The 26,245-nt window shown below is 38.0% G+C and overlaps 1 protein-coding gene across 5 annotated transcripts in view; it reads right to left on the reverse strand.

Moving 5' to 3' along the window:
- Positions 1-14,372: 14,372 nt before the first annotated feature.
- raly (RALY heterogeneous nuclear ribonucleoprotein) overlaps positions 14,373-26,245 on the reverse strand; it is a 105,795-nt gene continuing 93,922 nt past the window's right edge. For all 5 annotated transcript variants that reach the window (XM_069169690.1, XM_069169693.1, XM_069169691.1 and 2 more), the window contains 2 exons: positions 25,894-25,941; positions 14,373-18,369 (listed from right to left, as the gene is read on the reverse strand). In XM_069169690.1, coding sequence (XP_069025791.1) covers positions 25,897-25,941 — 45 coding nt within the window. In that variant the 3' untranslated portion in view covers positions 14,373-18,369; positions 25,894-25,896. The remainder of the gene's footprint in view (positions 18,370-25,893; positions 25,942-26,245) is intronic.

The following is a 26,245-nucleotide window of genomic DNA, read 5'->3' on the forward strand; positions in this document are numbered from 1 at the left end:
GCTATAGTATGACTTTTTGTTCATAATTTGAACGACACTCTATAGTATGACTTTTTGTCATAATTTGAACGACACGCTATAGTATGACTTTTTTCATATTTTAGACGACACGCTATAGTATGACTTTTTTTCATATTTTGAACGACACGCTACAGTATGACTTTTTTTCATAATTTGAACGAAACGCTATAGTATGACTTTTTTCATATTTTGGACGACAGGCTATAGTATGACTTTTTTTCATATTTTGAACGACACGCTATAGTATGACTTTTTTTCATATTTTGAACGACACGCTATAGTATGACTTTTTGTTCATAATTTGAACGACACTCTATAGTATGACTATTTGTCATAATTTGAACGACACGCTATAGTATGACTTTTTACAGCTTTTGAACGACACGCTATAGTATGACTTTTTTTCATATTTTGAACGACACGCTATAGTATGACTTTTTTTCATATTTTGAACGACACACTATAGTATGACTTTTTTTTCATATTTTAGACGACACGCTATAGTATGACTTTTTTTCATATTTTGAACGACACGCTATAGTATGACTTTTTTTCATATTTTAGACGACACGCTATAGTATGACTTTTTTCATATTTTGAACGACACGCTATAGTATGACTTTTTTCATAAATTGAACGACACGCTATAGTATGACTTTTTTTCATATTTTGAACGACACACTATAGTATGACTTTTTTTCATAATTTGAACGACACGCTATAGTATGACTTTTTTTCATAATTTGAACGACACGCTATAGTATGACTTTTTTTCATATTTTAGAGGACACGCTATAGTATGACTTTTTTTCATATTTTAGACGACACGCTATAGTATGACTTTTTTCATATTTTGGACGACAGGCTATAGTATGACTTTTTTTCATATTTTGAACGACACGCTATAGTATGACTTTTTGTTCATAATTTGAACGACACTCTATAGTATGACTTTTTGTCATAATTTGAACGACACGCTATAGTATGACTTTTTTCATATTTTAGACGACACGCTATAGTATGACTTTTTTTCATATTTTGAACGACACGCTATAGTATGACTTTTTACATCTTTTGAACGACACGCTATAGTATGACTTTTTCCATATTTTGAACGACACGCTATAGTATGACTTTTTTTCATAAATTGAACGACACGCTATAGTATGACTTTTTTTCATATTTTGAACGACACGCTATAGTATGACTTTTTTTCATAATTTGAACGACACGCTATAGTATGACTTTTTTCATATTTTGAACGACACGCTATAGTATGACTTTTTTTCATATTTTGAACGACACGCTATAGTATGACTTTTTGTTCATAATTTGAACGACACTCTATTGTATGACTTTTTGTCATAATTTGAACGACACGCTATAGTATGACTTTTTTCATATTTTGAACGACACGCTATAGTATGACTTTTTTTCATATTTTGAACGACACGCTATAGTATGACTTTTTGTTCATAATTTGAACGACACTCTATTGTATGACTTTTTGTCATAATTTGAACGACACGCTATAGTATGACTTTTTTCATATTTTAGACGACACGCTATAGTATGACTTTTTTTCATATTTTGAACGACACGCTATAGTATGACTTTTTACATCTTTTGAACGACACGCTATAGTATGACTTTTTCCATATTTTGAACGACACGCTATAGTATGACTTTTTTTCATAAATTGAACGACACGCTATAGTATGACTTTTTTTCATATTTTGAACGACACACTATAGTATGACTTTTTTTCATAATTTGAACGACACGCTATAGTATGACTTTTTTCATATTTTGAACGACACGCTATAGTATGACTTTTTGTTCATAATTTGAACGACACTCTATTGTATGACTTTTTGTCATAATTTGAACGACACGCTATAGTATGACTTTTTTCATATTTTGAACGACACGCTATAGTATGACTTTTTTTCATATTTTGAACGACACGCTATAGTATGACTTTTTGTTCATAATTTGAACGACACTCTATTGTATGACTTTTTGTCATAATTTGAACGACACGCTATAGTATGACTTTTTTCATATTTTAGACGACACGCTATAGTATGACTTTTTTTCATATTTTGAACGACACGCTATAGTATGACTTTTTGTCATAATTTGAACGACACTCTATTGTATGACTTTTTGTCATAATTTGAACGACACGCTATAGTATGACTTTTTACATCTTTTGAACGACACGCTATAGTATGACTTTTTGTCATAATTTGAACGACACGCTATAGTATGACTTTTTTTCATATTTTGAACGACACGCTATAGTATGACTTTTTGTCATAATTTGAACGACACTCTATTGTATGACTTTGTCATAATTTGAACGACACGCTATAGTATGACTTTTTTTCATAATTTGAACGACACGCTATAGTATGACTTTTTTTCATATTTTAGAGGACACGCTATAGTATGACTTTTTTTCATAATTTGAACGACACGCTATAGTATGACTTTTTTTCATAAATTGAACGAAACGCTATAGTATGACTTTTTTCATATTTTGGACGACAGGCTATAGTATGACTTTTTGTCATAATTTGAACGACACTCTATTGTATGACTTTGTCATAATTTGAACGACACGCTATAGTATGACTTTTTTTCATAATTTGAACGACACGCTATAGTATGACTTTTTTTCATATTTTAGAGGACACGCTATAGTATGACTTTTTGTCATAATTTGAACGACACTCTATTGTATGACTTTGTCATAATTTGAACGACACGCTATAGTATGACTTTTTTTCATAATTTGAACGACACGCTATAGTATGACTTTTTGTCATAATTTGAACGACAGGCTATAGTATGACTTTTTGTCATAATTTGAACGACACTCTATTGTATGACTTTGTCATAATTTGAACGACACGCTATAGTATGACTTTTTTTCATAATTTGAACGACACGCTATAGTATGACTTTTTTTCATATTTTGAACGACACGCTATAGTATGACTTTTTGTCATAATTTGAACGACACTCTATTGTATGACTTTGTCATAATTTGAACGACACGCTATAGTATGACTTTTTTTCATAATTTGAACGACACGCTATAGTATGACTTTTTTTCATATTTTAGAGGACACGCTATAGTATGACTTTTTGTCATAATTTGAACGACACTCTATTGTATGACTTTGTCATAATTTGAACGACACGCTATAGTATGACTTTTTTTCATAATTTGAACGACACGCTATAGTATGACTTTTTTCATATTTTGGACGACAGGCTATAGTATGACTTTTTGTCATAATTTGAACGACACTCTATTGTATGACTTTGTCATAATTTGAACGACACGCTATAGTATGACTTTTTTTCATAATTTGAACGACACGCTATAGTATGACTTTTTTTCATATTTTAGAGGACACGCTATAGTATGACTTTTTTTCATAATTTGAACGACACGCTATAGTATGACTTTTTTTCATAAATTGAACGAAACGCTATAGTATGACTTTTTTTCATATTTTGAACGACACGCTATAGTATGACTTTTTGTTCATAATTTGAACGACACGCTATAGTATGACTTTTTGTTCATAATTTGAACGACACTCTATAGTATGACTATTTGTCATAATTTGAACGACACGCTATAGTATGACTTTTTTCATATTTTAGACGACACGCTATAGTATGACTTTTTTTCATATTTTGAACGACACGCTATAGTATGACTTTTTACAGCTTTTGAACGACACGCTATAGTATGACTTTTTTTCATATTTTGAACGACACGCTATAGTATGACTTTTTTTCATATTTTGAACGACACGCTATAGTATGACTTTTTTTTCATATTTTAGATGACACGCTATAGTATGACTTTTTTTTCATAATTTGAACGACACGCTATAGTATGACTTTTTGTTCATAATTTGAACGACACGCTATAGTATGACTTTTTTTCATATTTTAGACGACACGCTATAGTATGACTTTTTTCATATTTTGAACGACACACTATAGTATGACTTTTTTTCATAATTTGAACGACACGCTATAGTATGACTTTTTTTCATATTTTAGACGACACGCTATAGTATGACTTTTTTTCATATTTTGAACGACACGCTATAGTATGACTTTTTTTCATATTTTGAACGATACGCTATAGTATGACTTTTTGTCATAATTTGAACGACACGCTATAGTATGACTTTTTTCATATTTTAGACGACACGCTATAGTATGACTTTTTACATCTTTTGAACGACACGCTATAGTATGACTTTTTTCATAATTTGAACGACACGCTATAGTATGACTTTTTTTCATAATTTGAACGACACGCTATAGTATGACTTTTTGTTCATAATTTGAACGACACGCTATAGTATGACTTTTTTTCATATTTTAGACGACACGCTATAGTATGACTTTTTTCATATTTTGAACGACACACTATAGTATGACTTTTTGTCATAATTTGAACGACACGCTATAGTATGACTTTTTTCATATTTTAGACGACACGCTATAGTATGACTTTTTTTCATATTTTGAACGACACGCTATAGTATGACTTTTTTTCATATTTTGAACGACACGCTATAGTATGACTTTTTGTCATAATTTGAACGACACGCTATAGTATGACTTTTTTCATATTTTAGACGACACGCTATAGTATGACTTTTTACATCTTTTGAACGACACGCTATAGTATGACTTTTTTCATAATTTGAACGACACGCTATAGTATGACTTTTTTTCATAATTTGAACGACACGCTATAGTATGACTTTTTTTCATATTTTAGAGGACACGCTATAGTATGACTTTTTTTCATATTTTAGACGACACGCTATAGCATGACTTTTTTTCATATTTTAGACGACACGCTATAGTATGACTTTTTTCATATTTTAGACGACACGCTATAGTATGACTTTTTGTTCATAATTTGAACGACACTCTATAGTATGACTATTTGTCATAATTTGAACGACACGCTATAGTATGACTTTTTACAGCTTTTGAACGACACGCTATAGTATGACTTTTTTTCATATTTTGAACGACACGCTATAGTATGACTTTTTTTCATATTTTGAACGACACACTATAGTATGACTTTTTTTTCAGATTTTAGATGACACGCTATAGTATGACTTTTTTTCATAATTTGAACGACACGCTATAGTATGACTTTTTTTTCATAATTTGAACGACACGCTATAGTATGACTTTTTGTTCATAATTTGAACGACACGCTATAGTATGACTTTTTTTCATATTTTAGACGACACGCTATAGTATGACTTTTTTCATATTTTGAACGACACACTATAGTATGACTTTTTTTCATAATTTGAACGACACGCTATAGTATGACTTTTTTTCATATTTTAGACGACACGCTATAGTATGACTTTTTTTCATAATTTGAACGACACGCTATAGTATGACTTTTTTTCATATTTTAGACGACACGCTATAGTATGACTTTTTTTCATAATTTGAACGACTCACTATAGTATGACTTTTTTTCATATTTTAGACGACACGCTATAGTATGACTTTTTTCATATTTTAGATGACACGCTATAGTATGACTTTTTTTCATAATTTGAACGACACGCTATAGTATGACTTTTTTTCATAATTTGAACGACACGCTATAGTATGACTTTTTTCATATTTTAGATGACACGCTATAGTATGACTTTTTTTCATAATTTGAACGACACGCTATAGTATGACTTTTTTCATAATTTGAACGACACACTATAGTATGACTTTTTTTCATATTTTAGACGACACGCTATAGTATGACTTTTTTTCATAATTTGAACGACACGCTATAGTATGACTTTTTTCATATTTTGAACGACACGCTATAGTATGACTTTTTTTCATATTTTGAACGACACGCTATAGTATGACTTTTTGTTCATAATTTGAACGACACGCTATAGTATGACTTTTTTTCATAATTTGAACGACACGCTGTAGTATGACTTTTTTTCATATTTTAGACGAGATGCTGTAGTATGACTTTTTTTCATATTTTAGACAACATGCATGCACGCATGACTTTTTTTTAATCATATTTTCTACGACACACTATTGTAATTCATTTTTTTGATATTTTGGCCAACGCACCATAGGATACCATTTTTTACTCTTTGGACGGCATACATTTTTGGTATGATGCAACCATCTTGTTACGGCTCAACCAGGAAATAAACAGTTGTTTACAACACACGTGACACTGCTCAGATTTCGCTGAGGCCCTTTATTATTTCAATATTTGCTATAAATGCATTGATACATTCTTCACTAACCTTTTTAGAGCTTTGAAACGCAAAACGTTATTTTTACTTTCAGTATTATGACCGATGGGTTTAAATGGTTAAATGATTTTTCTTTTTTCACGGTCCTTCCAGAAGTGTGTGTTAAGGCATCTGGTTCGGAAAGAAGTGGGACAGGAGAAGGAGGATTATCGCGAACAGCTGGAAGACAGACACAGAACAGGAGAAAGATGCTGAAATTCTGACAAAAAGCAGATCACTTTAAATCACCCCAGAGTCTGCCAAGCTTTTTTTTCCCCCCCAAGCTTTTAACAGCAGATCAATAAAGAGGACATCAAGTTAAGATAAATTATTTCACTTCTAACTGGAGATAATTAGAAACATTTTGGACAGTTTTGTGAGACTTGAGACTCTGAGACTTTTAGTGGATGGCTGCAGTTGTCACCAAATGTAAAGGGCCGGTCGTTGCATTTGGCCTTTTGGACTCAGGAGGGGGGGGGAACGAAACGCAGCACAATTGAGCCAAACATGATTCCACCATAAAAGATGCAAGTAGACGAACAACAGATACAGAGGTAAGATTTACAATTTTTCAAAACTATTTTGTTTAGGTTTGACAAGAGAAAAGACTTTAAGTATAAAGACTGACCTATTTGGTTTGACAAATGTAAGTCTGTTTATTATCCCCACTTCCAGTAAAGAGCAGCACACAACCACTTCCCCAAAGCTTTTCTTTGGAATCTGGGGCTGATAGCTATACAGTACGTGGAATTTGCTGCTACTGTACACTACTGACAGAAAATACAGACTAAAGATCAAATTACTGGCATTTATGTGTCTAAACCCTTCCTTGTTATCGTTGTCTTTCTAAGATTGCCAACAAGTTGTACCAGATTGCAAAAATCGCATTTCATTTGTTGTTTTTGCTGATCCGACTCTCAAAAATACATCTGGATACAATTTGGATTTGACAACAATCGGATTTGGGCTGGCAGTCTGAACATAGCCTCGGATTATCTGTTGCCTACACTTCAAGGTTTCCCAAACTGTCAAACTGGGTATGAATTTTTTAAAAAAAGGTATTGTTTTCTATTTCCGTTTGTTTCATTGTGGATCCGAATGTTTGAGTTTGTTTTTAAAAAATGTTTCATTTCTACCCATAAAATCATTGAAACCACCTTTATCCCTCTGAATTCTGGAACACAGTCAAGTGATGCAACAAAAGACAGAAGTGAACGGTGGATACCTGAGTGCATCGAACATCTGCTCCCCTGCAGCAGTAATAAAAGCAGTCTGTATTTTTCGAGGTGTATTTCCCCCACGAGAGGAAGAGTCAAGCTGGAGGTCTAATCCTGAGATAGTTTCCGAAAACAAGCCCGAATTGCATCGGGAGTGTGAGGAGTGCCGGGAGACACGGTCGGCTCGGGTTTTCATTACAGGTCAGAGGGCACATTTGGTCACTCCATGTGACCTGACCATTTCCAACCATTTTCAAAAGACGGGATTTATGGGAGGTAAAGCTCTATATCCTATCTGGGGGCTTTGTTTGATGAATTTTAGCAGAAATAATAACACGCGATGATTTGAATTGATGTGAGAAAATATTGTTAAAGAATTAAATAAGTCTTGACTCGAGGCCTCTTTACCCTTCATTGCTGCCAGTAGTGAGAAAAGGATGTCCTGAAGTATCAGGTGAAAGGTTTAGCATCAATGATCTGGGGTTTTGTGTTCCATAGAATACTTTTTGGTAGAGCTGAAGATTTATAGGCTCCAGTGAGGCTGAACATACCTCTGTAATTTTAGAAGTTACCTCGAATTAAGTGAAATATTTTCAGCATTTTTCAATGATGTTTTGCTAGAGGCCCTTTGATAAAGCTGGAGCTGACGTGTTTGAGAATACCTCCGTCCAGAGGCTGACACATCATCATGAACCAAGTTGCGACCTTAAGGAGGGATAAAAAACAAACAAACCTTTAGGTCATCGAAGTGCCGCGGATTTATCCATCAAATTCTACATGTGTTCTTTCACGTAATGTTTGTCTTCATTGGGACTTTGATGAACATTACAAGAGAAACATTTCAACGTGATTTTGCCTGTCGCCATCTTGCTATTTTGGAGCAGGAAGTGACCATATTCTGACGAGCGCCTGCAGCGAAAACCTGACAAAAAGACACGCCGAAAGCCTTCCGACTTTTGAAGCCTAATATCTAATTAACTTTGGAATTATTTTAAGACAGACCGCCAGAAAAACAAAAATTCAGAGTGACTTTAGCAAATGACACCAGAAGAAATGTATTGACTTTGTATTTTGTTGAGTGAAGTTGAATGGGAGTCTATGAAGTCAGAGCCCTAGTGGCCATCAGTGGTAATACAGTTTAAGGTACTTCCACATTGGCCTTATTTTTCAGACTCACCAAACTGTAAAGTAGAGACCTTCCCCCATGTGTGCAGGGTGCAACGCCACGTTGGTAACCTTGCCACGTTGGTAAACCTATAAAGCCAACCTTACTTTGTCTCCACTGTATTCTAACTTTATTGCTTGTTTTGGTTTGTTTTTAGTTCATTTTCTTTTTTATTTCTGCAGAATAAACTGAATTCTAAGTCACAGCTCATGTGTGGTCTTTGCCCAACCCTGAGTCAGGGTTTGACTCCTAAGAAATACTCAAAAACGTCCTCTACCTTAAACTTCTCTGATGAAGTCAAGAGTTCAACTTCTTCGAGACTTCTGTCGACTACATTGGATACGATTATGTAGGACGTAGCATCACAACTCACAATATATACATTAAATATATTTAAAAACTTAGTTTGGGTTGGACAAGAGATCTTGTAACCAGAGGTAAAAAAAATTTTTTTTGAGGGGAAACATGCAGAATAGGTTGACATGTGACTAACACTCAGTGGATCTGTTCTTAAATGTGTGCAGGTGTCGAGGTTACAGGTTCACATCCTGCCTTGGATTTCAAGTACATCCTGAAAGCCAATACATCAAACGAGTGTAAATAAACTTCTCCAGCACTTACCTCACAGTTTGTGGGTTTAACAGTGTGTTGGGGGTGAAGTTAAGGGCATCTAGCCTCAATTTCAACTCACTGTTACCACTGCAAAAATTTGCAAAAGGAGAAAGCAGAAAACCAATATATTAGTCGAAGATCCGATCATTTCTGTATATCTGGAAAAATGTCTTTAATAGAAAACCTCATTACAGCCGTTTTCCCTGTCAGAGCACTTGACTTCTTGATTGTGGCCTGTTTATACAGAGTTATGATGAGCAGCAAAATGTCTTTTACAGTACATGTTATGAGACTATCAATGCATCAACTTGACAGAAAAGGAATGTATTTTGGCCCGAAGTGTGGAAACAGCAACAGCAGAACATCCTGTCATATCCTGCGGCACTCTCCAACCCCCCCACACCACCACCCCATGTATTTGAAGCTGTAAAAATGAAGGAACCAATATACCAGAAGCAGATCGGTGCACCTAAAAGTGAATTCCTACAAGGATCATATAGGTCTTTTTTTTTTTTTTAACTACTGTTTATTTCAGGTGCACGAAAAGTGTGAATTTGTCCTAAACATTGTAAAAACAAAAACACGTACGATACGCCGGCCTGCAGTAGTCGGATCACTTACTGTGACATCTTTGTCATGGTTCAGGTTATCTGAGGATAGCTGTCACAGAAGGTGGAATGAGTCACTCTCTTGCTGTGAGTGAGCAGCAGGTGCAAACATTTAAAGAGGACGAACGGGTAACAGATGTTCTCAAGTTCAAAAGCATTACTGGGGTGAAAAAAACAAAACCTGGCCTACCACTGTCACAACTTTAATTTCACAATAATTAAAAAAAAAAAGAAAAAAGTTATGGATAGAGCCACAAGATGAGTCATTGTAGTTATTGATATTTGCAATAAAACATTTTTAATTTGTCAATGTTTTTGAATATTGACTTTTTTTCAGCTTTTTTTCATTCTGTTTATTTATTACTTAAACGTAAGTAAATTCCATTGAAAATTGTTGACTTTTTCCAATAAATTTGAAAAAACACTCAATACTCTTTGAAACATAAAAAAAGAAAAGAAAAAGAAAAGTGCCAGACAACACTGATATTTTGTAGTCATTTTCACAATCTAAATAACTTGTACACGTATACAAATACCCAGATCACTCACGTGGGAAATGTTACATTAGAACAAATTTAAATTCATAAAATTAGAACCAGGTGTTTCGGATTAGGTGTTAACGAGTAGAACCTCGTTAAAGAAGAGTTTTCTGTTCTCTTTTGCGTTTGAGGTTTGTGGTGTCATCCGAAGGCAAAGAACCAGACCTTCTGGAATAATGAGCTCTCCCTGGATGGATCAAACAGACAGTTTGGCTGCAGTCACAGTAGACAAATCTTGTGCAGACCAAACAGTCTTAAAGGAGAACAACCTCCGTGAAGCAAAGAGAGGGAACGCTGTGGTATTGGGTATATGGAGGCTGTGGCTCAGACGGTAGAGTGGGTTAAACACTAATCAGAAGGTTGGTGGTTCAATCCCCGGCTCCTCCTGTCAACATGCCTAAGTGTCCTTGAGCAAGACACTGAACCCTAAGTTGCTCCTGATGTTGTACCATCAGTGTGTGAATGTTTTCCTGATGGCAGCACCTTGCATGGTGATCTGTCTCATTAGTGTGTGAATGGAAAAACATGTTAAAGCGCTTTGAGACGATACAAGTATTGACCATTTATTGAGTCGTGACAATAAAAGCAGATCAAGCTAATCTTTGCATTCTTTGTGGGAGCTTACAATTTTGCAAAATTCCAGTGATTTCACCGCAATAATGAGCCGGCGTCGTCGTTCCATGATTGCACCACCAGACTAGAAATAAAAGCACGTCGACAGGTTGTTCAAATGTTTAGCTGTGCATGTTGAACATTTTATTCAATGCTCTAAATGTTGGAGCGCAGATGACATTTTTTTCGTCCACCACTCCAGAGTTGCCCATCCTCTACCTGCAGAAACCTGAGGATGGAACAAGTCATTAGGGTGAAATGGACCGACCTGTTTTGGCTACGAGACCATATAAGCTGGTGCCGATGAGCCGGTACCGGTTTTGTCACCCATGACTTCTACCCAGCTACTTCTCCTTCGTTCTGTAAAAGAAACTCCTAGCTAGCAGCTTCTGTCTTCTCATCCTCTTTGTCAAAGTTTTGACACCAAAAAAAATTCAAAACTCCATCCGGTATAAAAGGTATTTGTATTTTACCATCCATTTCTAGTCAGCTACTGTGTTGATTTTCTATAAAAAAAAATATTTTGTTGGTTGAGGTGCTGGATTTAAGAGGGTAACACGGAAATAGATCGTACTCCCAAGAAAATACACCGGTCCCGTTCCCGGATAAAAGGCTTTAAAGCTAAATCACGATATGAAGTTAACATTTTCCACATTCAAGTGTCTTCTGAAAGATAGCGTTGCAGATAAAAGAGAAATTCTCTTCAGAGAACAAAGGTCAGAACGACTCGCCCTCGGAGGATTAAATGTGTTGAGGGTTGCTGCTTCACATCCTGCCTCCAATTTGAACTATTCTCCAAAAGCCAGTTCCAACGATGGACTTCAAATGAGCTTTTAAAATACTTAACCTCATGCACTCAGTGGGTCTAATGGATAAAGTCGGTCAGGTTAAGATGACAACAGCGAGCTCTAAATTTATACAGTGCACATTTTTTAAAATCATCCATCTGAAAAGCGTCGTGGGAACGAGATTTTTAACACCAGTGTGTTTTACAAGCTGTCGGATAAAAACAGGTGTTTTGACCGGGAATATGCAAGGCACCAAATACAATTTTTATAAGATCCCAAGTTTTTGAAAAGGATGGGAGGATTTTAAAGTACCTGGTATAAAGTCGTACTCCCACAGGAGGGAATTGGATAAATCTATTGTGCTGCAGCTGTAAAATCACATTGTGTCTGAAAAGGAGATGACCCACGGCACAGTCGCTGGGCCGATTTTTAGGTGTAATATCGTCGTCATGACTGATTTACCTGAGTTGCCTGTTGCGGTTCAGGTTTAATCTTAGAAAAAACAAAGAGCCAAAAATGGAAAGAAAACGGAAAAGCTCACCCCATCAATCTGCAGAGTTTGGTCTGTTGTATAAAGTCTCACCTGCGACTGGTGCATTTTTTGGGGTAAATTCCGGTTGGTCTTGCTTTTTCTTTTTTTTCTTTCTGATTTCACAATACCATCAAGGAGTGAGCCAATAACTTCTTACAGCCACCTTTCCATAATTTACGTAAGATTTGTTTTCATCTAAAAATATGAATACCTTCCCACACGGAGCACACGGGTCAGTCCTCGTTCACTCACTCGCCCTCTTTTTGTCCGTCTCGAACCCTCATGAGTACAAAGGGAATCTGCGAAGCCCGTAAGCCGCAGTGGATCCTCAATGAATCCTTCCCCAAACCACCAGGCCCTTACCCTACTTCCATCGTCCTCATCTATCCGTGTCATAATCTTATCGCTTGACTAAGGTTGTGATCTTTGCTTAGGAATTGGCTACGAGAAGACTTCTAAGACGACTACACATCAAATAAAGTAGACTTTGTTTTGTTGAGCTCTACAAGCTGTTATTGAAGCAGACACTATCAGACTGGCCTCTACCGTCCTCATTATCATCGCATTGATATAGCAAGAGATGGGATTTGAGTTGGCTTTTGGACAAGCCCTCTAGAAAATTACACATTTGAAGTTATATCGGTGAGCATGAGCAAAGCCTTTATCAGCAGTTTGCTCTGGACAGATTATTATTGCAGGTATGAGGTATGTACAGGTACATCATAAACTTTTAGTGTTGCACTTTTATAGTTAAGGGATTTGAAAGAGAACGATAAGAAAAAAAAAAGAAGAGAAAAAAAAGCATCAACTCAGCAGCAGAGGCCAACAGAGATTACGCTTGTTTAAGATAAGCCAGATCCAAAAGGAATTGATCACCAGCTATATCTGTCTGGTTTAATCCCCATTTGTTCTGACATCACGTAAACATGCCAACAACAGCCACAAGGTCAAGGCGCCCGCAGTTATTGGAGCCAGGAGCCGCAGTTGTTTTCAACCGACTGTTCATGTTTTGTGTGGTTGGTGACATCATTCAGTCATAAACTCAGCTTCAATTCCAGAATGGTCACTGACGCCATCTGCTCATGTTTCTTTTTCCTGGCGAGATGGATTCTCCCATTATGCATCCGGCAGCTTCTACAATTAGGCAAGCCCCGTTATGCTAGTTGACATCATTCAAAATTCACAGCCCAGAATACAATTTTTGTTCAGAATTCCCCCAAAAATATTTTCAGCCTTAATTAACTTTACATTTCCAAATAGCTAAATATGTAACATGGAGGGGGGGGGGGGGGGGGGGAGGAACAATTAACCAGCCCAATCTTCAATAAAGGAAAGTGATTCAAACAGATTCGATCTCTGAAGAAAATTTTGTCTGTGATTTTCAGGTTCTTTCAGTGCACTGGGGCTCGGTACAGGAATCATTTCCTCATGTTGGCTCCATCAACCTACATTTCTCTGTAAATATACTGCTTTATCTCAGCCCCGAGGTGCAACCGGCTATAAAGAAAATGTGATAATTACTTTACTTCATTGCCTTCTGTGCAAAATATTTTGTCGTAATGCAACTTCATAAATCTCCAGTTTAACAGATGATGTAAATGTCCAGCTCTATTGACCAAAGACTCGTTCCTCTTGTTACAGATCTTGTTTGTGATTAAAGGGTGATCGAAGGGAATACGGAGAGCATTCTGAATTATAAGTCTGTAATCACAGAGGTCATCCGACAACAATCATAACTTCCAACCTTTTTTTTTATTTTTTATTTTGAATATTTACATGTGTCGTAAAAGCCTCTGACACGCTCTTGGTGCAAACAGAGGATTCGGCATCATCATACAGTATGCACAAGTCATTAAAAATAACAGCAAAGTCTATTTAACATCAGCATGTAGAAATCAGACCGGGATGATAGGTGGGAATATGAATGGGGGGGGGGGGGGGGGGGGGGGGGACAGAGCCCACATTATCTTAAAGTTGTTCATAAAACAAGAGCCTTTGTGTTGTTTGAAAGACGTCCAATGCAAGATCAAAAGTACATTTTTGGGGTGAACTTTCCAACACATCAGTTAATTTAATGTGGGAGCTCACCTTTACCTAAACTGAGGAGTACAAATCTGCTAGAATGACATATTATTTATGGGTTCATAACGAGCGTTGAACCTCAGTAAAAGTGAACTTCACAACACCATAAAGCAACTTTAAATGAGCCTCAATCCTGAGCTGAACCAAGAGGTTTGTGGAACTGTTTTTTTGTTTTGCTTTTTGAGAAAATACCCTTCCTTCTGTAGCTAAATGTGAACCAAACTTACGCCAACGGGCTTCCCTAAAAACTTTGCAAATAATGTCAAGAAGAAGAGCAAGGGGGTAGATGTCCCTTCTGTTTCTCAGGCTAGATACATTCTCTTCATCTTCACACAGCAAAGGGCGAGAAGACGAGGTGGAGGAAGAGAAAAGAGTTGAGAAATGAAGAGAGGTCGAAAAGGACAAAGAAGGACAACGGAAAAAAAAGGGAGGATAAAGAAGCAGATGAAATAGATGACGGATAAAATGGAATAGGTAAAAATATGGGCTGAAAAAAATGGGCAAAGGAAGAAAAGATAAATGGAATGAAACTTGGGGGGGGAATGCAAAGATGGATGAAAGAGGGAAGGAAAAGACAATAAAAGCAAGAACTAGAAGAAAAAAAGAACAGCTGTTGGGAATAAAGTAAAAGGTGGCAGAAGCTAAGAGGACATCAATCAATATGGAACAAAGGAAAACACGAAAAGAAGCAGAGAACAAAGAAAAAACACGACAAGAAGCGGAGATACGCAGAAAAGGGATGTGAGCGGTTTTCTTTCAGCAGCAGACTCATTTTATCAGCAAGGTCGAAACTCCATCTGTTTTCTCTATTTTGACCTCTTTTAACCTTTTTATCACACTAAATCCTGAGGACTCTAAAACCTTCAGAGCTTCCCTTCAACACCACCTAATATAATAATCTGCTGTCATAATAATGCAATTCCTCTGTGTACCTTTCGTTCAAACCCATTTCTATGAAGAGACAGCTGGGAAAACTGAACTGGATTGAGCTTTATGTTTCACAATACGTATTTTTGGTCCTGTAAGGTTGAATTTCAAACAACGTGGCTCGTTTAGCTTTTTTCACGAGGTGTTGGAGTGTCCATGAACGCACCGGTTTTCCAACAGGTCACTGCATCGTCACACAACACTTTATGTAACTTTGAACACCCCACAAAACAGCCACTTTTACGTCTTTCAAGTTTCAGTGCACTGAAATAAATGTCTGACTGCATGGAGGGAAGTTCATCTAAAACAAATGATTTCAGAAGTGTGACGTGTGACGGAAACACGCAAAACCACCAGTATGTGTTTGTTACTGTGCATATGAATACGGATAAATTCACCCAAGTAATCAAATTGGATGTCTGCAGCAATAATACCAACAATAGTACCAATTAAAATAAATAGTAAGAAAACAATAATAATAATAAAATAAAGAAACCCTTTCGTGTCGCGGTTTTCATGAGGTTCTTTTGGCAGCAACTGCTTTTTTAAATTTGACTTGTAAACATCAGACGTGCCAGCATGAGCTTTTCAAAGGTCACTGAATGGGGTTCACAATACAGAAATCATCATATAAAACACCAGGGGTTTTGTTATGTTTGTTCTAAATCTCTTAATTCTATTTTTTTTTAAACTAGTGTTAAATTAAAGGTTGGGTTGATTCAGTTGTAATAAAACCGCATGTTATTTGTGCATAACTCCAGTAAACCACAATACAGAAATCATCATATAAAACACCAGGGGTTTGTTATGTTTGTTCTAAATCTCTTAATTCAAATTTTTTTTAAACTATTGTTAAATTAAAGGTTGGGTTGATTCAGTTGTAATAAAACCGCATGTTATTTGTGCATAACTCCTGTAAACCACAATACAGCTTTTGATATGAGGTGGACAGGTGTCTGTAATTATTAAAACTAGGTTGTTTCTCCATTTTTTTTTTTGTCCCCTGGTTTTGAACTCCAGCAGTCAGGGCAGCTTTCTGTTTGTCATGTTTGAGTAAAGTACAGAAATGCACCTCATTAGGACTAATGACTGACCGCATGTGGAGTACCAACCCCGAGGTTTAGAATCAATTTCATCAAGGAATGACATCACAACCCAGCTTTTTTAATATCACCGGGCAAAATTAATAAAATAAGTTTACATCATCTGAAAATAGCCACACAAAAAACAAGTTGAGATTTGGACTCGCCCTTAAAGATGTATTTTCCTGCTGTTCAATGAGCTGCATTAGAAGTACACGGCAGTCAAATAGTAAAGACCTAGCTTTCCTGGAAAAACTCAATAATGATTGCACTTCATGATGCTATTCATAAAAGTGGAATGTAGTTCATTGTATTAGATGGTAATGCTTTATTTTGTGTCGTTAATTTAAACGTTTTGATTTCATTATTTGGAAATTACATTTAGTCTCTGCATACATACTACCACCTGCCAATAATGATCTCAGCAGATGGTTTATCAGGTTTATTATGACCGGAGGAAGTCTGGAGAAGTCTGGTGTTGATATGACCAAATTTTCTTCGAGATGCAACCATGGCCACTGCTTTTGTAACATTACTGATTATCGGCATTTGTTTCGGAGATGATCTTCACCGAGTTATCTTTGTAGCAGGAAAACCAAACGTCTCAGAGGTCTTAAGTGTTTTTTGACCGGTAACTAACATCCTCATAGCCTGGTGTTCCCAGACCCAAAATTCACTGCATGTCTATATAGGTCTGGCTACCCTCCATGGGAAATTGTTTTCCAGTTGCCGTATCTTACCGGCCTTAGATCTCGGGTTCATTTTGGGACTATCAGAGCCGCCTTTAACCAATGAGCATTGACCACCGAATGCAGCGAAACTCAACCACCGCTGCAACTACATTTTGGAAAAAAACAACAACTAGACTTAAACGTCATCACACTTTAGCCACTCCCACCGGTAACCGATTGGTCCGTCCTTCAGTGTGGTCGTTAAAACATAAATGTAAACAGGGTTTCCAGACTAATAATAATAAGAAAAAAGTGTAACGCGGTCAGTTCCTTCACTGCATTTTCGGAAAGTGTTACCAAAAGACGTAATTTTCCTGAAACGGACGCTGAATTTGCACGTACACATTTATGATCGGAGTACCTTCGTATACGACACTGTATATCGAGAAACGACTGCTTGTTCGTGGTTACCTAAGCTGCTGTGCACTGGTTTGAAAAATTCTTGCTTGTGTTATTGTGAATCTATATTTCTTTTTTTGGGGGGGAGGCAGAGAGGGGTTGTCAATTGAGTAAACGTCTTCATTTCAAATTGCAGGTAATTTGATGACAGAAATTCTTGAAAGATTTGGAGATTAAACTGAATGATCAAAGTACAGCGAGTTTATTTATGGGAAAAATGTTGAAAAGCAGTAAATAATCTGACGGGCTCTCGCTTTCTCAAACATGGCTTCTGTCAATTGCAGCGATCCTCCTTGTGTGTGTGTGTGTGTGTGTGTGTGTGTATGTGTGTGTGTGTGTGTGTGTGTGTGTGTGTGTGTGTGTGTGTGTGTGTGTGTGAGGCCTGTCTTTTGAAGGAAGGGTTTTGACAACAGATGCCTGTTTTTACAGTCTCCGTGTAGCTCTGACAGTATCGAGTCTGTCTTCATTGCTGTGTTTTGTTTTCAGTTTACGGTATTCTGGAGTACCCCGCTGTTTTAGTATCTTCCTGTGGCTTGGACAAAGTGTCAAGCTGGTCTCTCTGGCGTCTATCTTTGAACGTTTCGTCTGTGAGAGTGTGTCTCTGGGTTCCCGCTGTTTGACGGCCTTCCTGTTGCTGTTATCCAGTTTTGTGTGTCCACAGCTCTCGTTCTCTCTCTTCCCCCTCCTGTCTCTCTTCCTCCAGTTCCCGAAGACTGCAACACAGAGGAAAAAGCACCGTCAACAAACGGAAACGACGAAACTTCGCAGGTATCGAGCACAATTAGGAATTCACCAGACACATTTGTAAATATGACTGTTGTCTTAAAAATAATGGAAACTGCTTATATTATCAAATAATCAGAAGCAAAGCAGGAAGTAGTGTGATTTATTTTTATCGGACGCCAAATAGCATTAAATGCATAAATCGATGACAGACCGGTTAATAAACCAACATTTGTTATCTGTTTTCATTTAATTCCTCACTTGGAGGGGAAAAAAAAAAAGAGGCGGAGCATCACCAACGCCGAAGGTGATGACAACGGAATAATGAGGAGAAATAGTTTAAGCACACATCGGTATGTTGTGCCGATTTTCTGGAGACACTTTCCTCAAAGTGTTGAGCAAAGTCTTTATTTAACACGATGATGGATGGGAAGAGACAGGAAAAGTGCTCGTGGTGGATTCAGTTGGGCTGAAACATTTTTAATATTCATACAATCCGCTTCAAATTTAGTTTTTCCCCTTGGATCTGATGTGCTGCGAAAACACCAAGTGTTTAAATCAATCCTGTCCTGCTGCTGGAGGTTTCAAATATTTGAATCTGTTTTTTGACAGATGAGCTGCCACTTATCTCCTCCCTTGGATGGCTGACGCCAAAATAGTTGTTGATCTAGCTGGTTGGTGGTCTTTCAACAAAAGTAAAACTGTTATTCGAGGTCATTCACGTTAAAAACAGCCACCGTTGAGACAAAAAAGAAAGATTATTCTGGAATAATACTGGTGTTTGGATCATTTTATTACCAACATTGAAAAACCAACAATATATTTATCCTATTAATATGTCATGTCTGCGTGATTTACTTTACTGTCGTCCACATGGAGGAGCCGCGCTGTGAAGCATTTAGGTTCCTTATTCTATTTTTATATGACCAATAGGCGGTTTGTTTCAAATTCAATATAAGACATTCACGTCCTGTCACACCGCTCGGCCCGACCCGACGTACCAACGGGCTTTTCTCTTTCTCTTCCTGCTGCTTTTCATGCTCAGTGGGTGTAAATCAGTTTCACCTTTCACACAATACTTCCGCCGGAGTTCATTCTCGGGCTGAAACTGGACCCTTTTTGTTCATGCCGTGCTCTGCCGCGGGAGTTCATTGGAAGCGTGACCGTGCGGATTTTCGGTCACGCTAAAAAAAAAGAAAAGAAAAAGAAAAACGTACGGGACTCGGGTGTTAATAGCGGAATCAGTGCAGCGGCGGTTACATAACCGCACCGGCGCCGTGCGCTCTGCGTTAGCGCCGTGCCCCCTCTTTCCTTGGTCTCGTTCGGCCCCCCGCGACGCGACCGGTTCCTCTTCAGGTGCGATGTTAACCCTCCGAACCCGACCGAGGCGGGAAGTGCTCCCTTTATTATAAAGAGCCGTCGGAATCGAATAGGAATGCGCAGATGACATAAACCCGCAGCTGAATTCAACGTTTTTTCAGCCCGTGAGAAATAACGAAGACAGCGTCAGCAAAATATGATGTAAATATGCACTCCTTAAAATATCAGAACTTTTTCTTTGAGTGTCAAAGTATTGATTACGCTGCAAGCAGGGAGATGGTTTTGAAATGTAAACTTGTAGATTCCCCGTCCGAGGAGATGCTGAACGCCTCCGGGGATGCCGGTGGTGGCTGCCCGTCAATATTAAATTGAAAATGACTCCAGGATAAGAAAGGTTTTATAATGTTGAGCTGATCTTTGTTAATGTATCGTATGACTTCGCGAGCATTTATTCATTTGGTTCTTTATTTCCTTCGTCTTTGAAGCCATGTGAGCAGCAGCTCCGGGGACGGCTGCGTCGGTCTGTTTCCGCTTTGTTCCAGATTAAAATATGGCATTCCACGTATTACCGTGAAATCAGGATCAGACATCAATGAAGCCTTGAAGGATAACTTGGAATCATATGTAGGATTGCTGGACTTTTACTCTTGCAGCAGCGTCAGGGTGGTATTTGTCAATACTTTCCCGAGACTTGCTTCAACCCACAAAAAAAGAAAAAAGAAATCTGCGCTGGTTGTGTGCTGGAAAGGTTGACGAGGTGGACGGTTCGTGGGAATTAGACGACAATATAATGACACGGACTCGGGGGAGGTTCTCTTTCGGTCGCAGAGCTGTTTCCGCTCCAAAGAAACGCCGGTGTGCAAAGAACTTGAAAGAATTAAGGACGGACGATTCCTCACGTCGCCGAACAGTGAGGAGGACGCTTGGATCCATCCCGTGCCTTCGCTCTTTCATTTTACTGAGGGAAGCAATTTGGAGAAAAGTAAGTCCGTCTTTTGAACTGCACTTGGTCCTGAATTGAGATCAGTGGAACGGCTTGTCAAACTAAAAAAAAAAAAAACAACGAAGATTTTTGACGCTTAATCCATCTCGCCCACCCTCGATCATATTTCATCCTATCGTAAAAAATTCCTTCCTTCCTTTCTTTTTTTTCTTCTTTTTTTTAAGACCTCAAGAGAGTCACTTACAAATTTATTACTTTAAGGTTCAAATATATAACAACGAAGCTTTTTAGTAGTTCTTTGATCCAGACGGGCTCTTTTGGGCCAACCGGGCTTTTCCCAGTGACAGATCCAAAACATCGGAACGGCTTCCACCTCCAGATTACTCGTGTTAACTTCTCAATTGAAATCACATCCACATTTTTACTATTACTTTTTAGGGTTTTAATAACATGTATACCTTCGGGGTTTGTTTTGGCTAGTTATTGTTTTTACAAATCTATTTCAAATCTGTTTCTATTTTGTTTTTATTTCTTAATTATTTCTGTCTTTTTTTTTTTTTTAACTCTACGCCTGCATTTAAATGTGCTGCATAAATGAACTGAATTATTTCACAAATCCTATATTCAGTCAAACCTTTCTAATAAGTGAAAAAGGTCGAGGTTAAATATAAATAGTGTTTTAGATTGCAAAAAAAAAAAAAATGATGTGGGTGTATTTGTGCAATAGTGGAGCGTTTTTTGTGGATGCCTCCATCGAATTATCATCCAGTAGGAGGATATTCAATTACATTTTTAATTAATTTTATTAGGATTACTGTTCCCAAAAAAGATGCAACTGAATCTCCAATGTGTCCTTTAATTATTATCTAATTTCCTGTGAATGGATAAAAACCCAGTAAGGTCCTTTAAACCTGACCTTAACGTGACCATAACAGAAGCTCTTATTGATTTAAACTCGGGGTTCGGTTTACAAGCCCCACCACGGACACATGAAACTACTGTGTCCAATTGTTGGTTTTTATCTTAAAATCCCATTTTGGCATTGACATCCATCCTTCACATTATATTTCTTTCCAACACATCATTTCTACGAGGAAGCATGTGGTTGTTACACAAGCTGCTTTGGGGCCCTTTCTTCCTGGAAGGAATCAAAATCAGGCAGTCTGCTCATCGAGGGTTTGGATGTTAACTTGGCGGGATAAGTCGAGAGGGAATTTTTGGAGGAGCGAGTGGAGATTCAGATTGAATCTCTGAAGACGCAACCATGAGATCACTTCATTTTGAAACGAGAACGTTAAAACCGCCACCGCCGGGAGCATGTAGGGCTGCCGGGAAACCGCAGAGGTCGTCAGATTGACCTGCAGAGCTCTCAACATCATGTAAACAAGTTTAATTAATTGTAACAGATCTAAATCAATGTAACCTTAAACTAGAACCTCTGGCAACTGTAAAAAAAACAAACAAAGAAAGCCGTTTAGCACAGCGGAGGTCTAAAGCTAATTGCAGAAAAAACATCTTAAGAAGAAAGCTATTAATCTTTGGGTTTTAATATAACGGTGACATTTGTTAGGTACGCTGCTACACTTGTAAATGTTTAATAACAGGTGTCGTTCTTTTTCTTTGTGCCCTTTCGTTCAGTTTATGGATAACACACAAAAACAGGAAACTGAAAAGGTTAAGCTGGACCACCAACAAGGAAAAATAAATAATAAGGGCCAATAAAGTCCACAGATTCGTGCAGGAGTTTATTCCCTTCAAATAAATATATCTCTTTGGTTCCTTGCATTACATTAAGGGCGGCACGGTGGTGCAGTGGTTAGCACTGTCACCTTACAGCAAAAAAGGTTCCGGGTTCGAATCCGGTCCTGGGCCTTTCTGTGCGGAATTTGCATGTTCTCCCTGTGCTTGCGTGGGTTCTCTCCGGGTTCTCCGGCTTCCTCCCATCATCCAAAAACATGCACCTCAGGTCAGGTTACCTGGCGCCACGCTAGTGGCAGCCTGCTGCAGCAGCTCCCCCCTGAGAGCCCCCCTGCTGTAGTGATGAAATTTCCCCTCGGGGATTAATAAAGTCTATAAAATCAAATTAAATTTTGTAATCCAGTTTTGAAAACAGGGCATCTGCTCTCACGTCATTTGTTTTACTTTCTATTCTTATGTAAATACATATTCTTCAACTTACAAGAGTACTTCAAACAAGTTTGTAAAAGAAGTTAACGTGAAAAATAAAAACAGATCTAAATGTCGAAAGAATGCGAGAAAAAAATAAATAAAACACTACGAAACAGTTTTAAAAATTTCTGGCAGCAAGCTTAAGCTCAAAAATCTTATTTTCCTCCTCGAGTCTTAAAATACTACGAGCTAATGAATTCCATGACGTCCTGTTGAATGAAAGCAGCGGGAGGGATCGGCGATCGGACAGAACGACCTCCACCGAGGAGAAGAAAGGACTTCCACTACAGCATGAAAACAGCTTATTTGTTTTAATTTCCATCAAGTTCACGAGTTGGACTTGAACCAACATTTATGCTGCGCGGCAGGTTATTTTTCCTCTCGTTCTTCTTTGCCAAAGCAATTTGCCTCTTTGTTTTCCTTCAGATAATCAGATAAAGAAATCCCAGCCGCGGGGGAACCGCAGCTCGGCTCCCGCCTCTGAAAGCCTACGTCGAGATTTAGAGGGAACCCTAAAAACATCCAGCCAATTATGTAGGCAGGGGTTATAAATTTAGACGTTCTATTCAGTAATGTTCCCGAATGGAATGACAGCAGTAAAACCACGTCAATGTTGCGTGTTCATTTACATCAACTTTCGAATGGTTGTCGTCCGCGCGCGGTGGCGCAGCGCTCAGATCTCCAGCGTTTCTTTTTCTATCAGGTCATAAACACAGCGTGGCGATAAGCTTTCGGGACCTCAAAGAGGTTGAACATTTCGTCTGTTCAGAGCAGAGAAACCACGTGAACTTCAAAGAGGAGGCAGCGCTGGAAAAGCTGGTGGCGGAAAGATGAATTGATGATTCACGTCTGAGTGCGACGCAGAGACGAGACGTCGGGACTACTTTCCGTGCCTCCGTCAGCACCGTCGACTGCATGTAAAAGCGGACGTAGCTTCCGACGCCGTAAAATGGCACCGATCCGGAAGTGCCTGAAGCTGCAATACCACCGAGTGCCACTAGACAAACGCAAAAAGTGAATACGTAAAACATTTAAAAAGTGAAAAAAAGTTTTCATTTTGATGTTATGATCTCTTCAGATGGAGACGCATGACTAAACAAGATTTTGAGGAGTGAATTCGTGGTTCTTCTGCAACATCACAAGCAGCAATTTAAAACCAAAACCTTTGACTTTTGTGCGATTCTGTGCTAGGTTATGTTTACAATAATACAACATATCATATTACTTATATATAGGTCGTATTATCAACTTTTAATCCTAAGGGGTAGACGAAAGGCTGTGGTTGTGAATGAGAGTGAGACTGCTGTGTAAAACCAAAAGGTCACAGGAGGAGGTCGGCAACCTTTGGGGTCACATACTGTTTCTCTTTAAAGTACTGTGCCAAACCAAAAGGTCACAGGAGGAGGTCGACAACCTATGGGGTCACATACTGTTGTTCTTTGAGTCATAAACAGGAACAAATTGCTGTAACAAGGACTCCAGGGTGTGAAGGAAGACAACCACTACCTCCACCAACCAACAAAGGACACATGACTTTTTGGTGTCCGGACTATAAGAAGACTGGGTCAGGAGGTCAGGAGGTCAGGAGGTCAGACTTCGTGAACTGACACGTACTCTGTTGCGGTCAGGGAAACATAGTCTGGACCCAGAGCTCTGTAAACTGGTTATTCTGCGGCTGTTAAATAAATATCTTGAAGCCTGACATCTTCTCCTATTGCCTCATTAAAGAACACGCAGGACTGGGGGCTGACACATGTACTAGCAGGAGCCCAAGTCCAACACTTTCTGTTCTTCAACCGTCAATATTTTTACAGCTATAATGTGTGTATATATACTGAGGCGTGTGAAAGGTGTATGTTTGTATAACCGGGGTGATGTATATTTTCATAAGTTTTGCCACCAGCCTGCACAAATTGCTAACTTCCTCCTTTTTTTTTTTTTTTTATAAAACATTAGCACAGTTTCACATTGTTGAAGTTTCCCACTTATTTCATGATCTCGTACATTTGACCACAATCTAACTTTAAAATGCCTAATAATGAGTCCAAAACTCTCAGGAAAAATTTGCACTCCCAAAAAATAATTAGTTTCAGAATATATTCACTTCTAAAATACAAATTGAAAAAATAATACAGTGGAGACAATTCACAACCTAAAAGAGCAACGCGGGCTGTTTCGGAGAGCGATATGCCAAAATGTTATCTACGTCGTCCTGCAAATGATTGTTTGACACGGATTTTCACCACATGGCAGTGGTTCTTTAGAGAAACTAGAATACTGTAAGGTTGTTGGTTCAATTCCTGGATGGGAAAGAGGCACATTTGCTGCCACTGAGCAAAGCGAACTACCAATTTACAGAATTAAGCTGCTGAACTGTGCAAGTCTCATCCAAATATTTGTGAAAAGAGGGCTTAGTTCTTCAGGGATAGTTCCCACAGTTTGAAAATAAAAGAAAAAGAATCAAACTGATAAAAAGCATTTGTTTAGTAATTTCTTCATCATTGAAGCCAGTTTCAAATTAGAAGAAGTCCAGACTGATATATGTCGAATTTGCCCCTTGGAAGCACTACGGAAAGCTCGGCACAGAGTCTTCCAGCACTGAACCGTCTGATGGGAACTGCATGTTCCAGATACGATAATTCCACCCGGAAAAATTCTAAACCCCGTTTGATAAATATGTGAAGTGAACGTCGCTGCCGTCCACCTGCGCGACTTCTCGTTAAGCGTGTTTGAGAAAGACGCTAAAACAAAGCAGGACAAATCCAAGAAGCAAAAGATTTCATTAGCCATCTTCAAACAGATCGTGGCGCCTCAGTCGTACAGAGCTTTCCTGATCCGATTAGAAAAAAAAAAGTTCCTCCTCAAACACGACAAGAGGACATTTACAATGGCTGAGATTTTATGTTTAATGGGTGATTTTTGGACAGCTGAGATGGAAGAAAAGCTGAGTGGAACCTAATCTTTGAATTTACCAGAGAAAGATGGACTCGTCCTGAAGTTTTGAAAACGCTCCACAGCAAATATTCTGCAAAATGTTTCCTTTCGTATGACATGCAACTCAATTTCATAATGAAAAGCTCACCTCTCATGGGTGAAGGGAGTCCATCTCTGATGATAGGTGACTGTTCTCCTGAAAAAAAAAACCAAAAAAACGCAGTCAAAACACACTAATATGTATAATGTATGAATAACAATTTTGTTTTTACTCACATTGGGGCAAAAGAACAAGGCTGAAATACAGAATTTAGAAAATAACTATATTTAGGTGTCCACAGCAGTTGATGGCAGAAAAGCTAAACTCATCAAAACACTTCAAAATTGTCCAAACAACAAATACAGCAGAGAATCGAACACATTGGAGCATTAATTATTATTATTATATTTTTAGCTGCACAACACTTCCAGTCGTAGTTGTTAAAAACAAAGAAGGCGCA

This window comes from Embiotoca jacksoni, unplaced genomic scaffold (assembly GCF_022577435.1).
Source record: "Embiotoca jacksoni isolate LCO1_2020_lvr unplaced genomic scaffold, fEmbJac1.0.p SCAF_46, whole genome shotgun sequence".
NCBI lineage: Eukaryota > Metazoa > Chordata > Actinopteri > Embiotocidae > Embiotoca > Embiotoca jacksoni.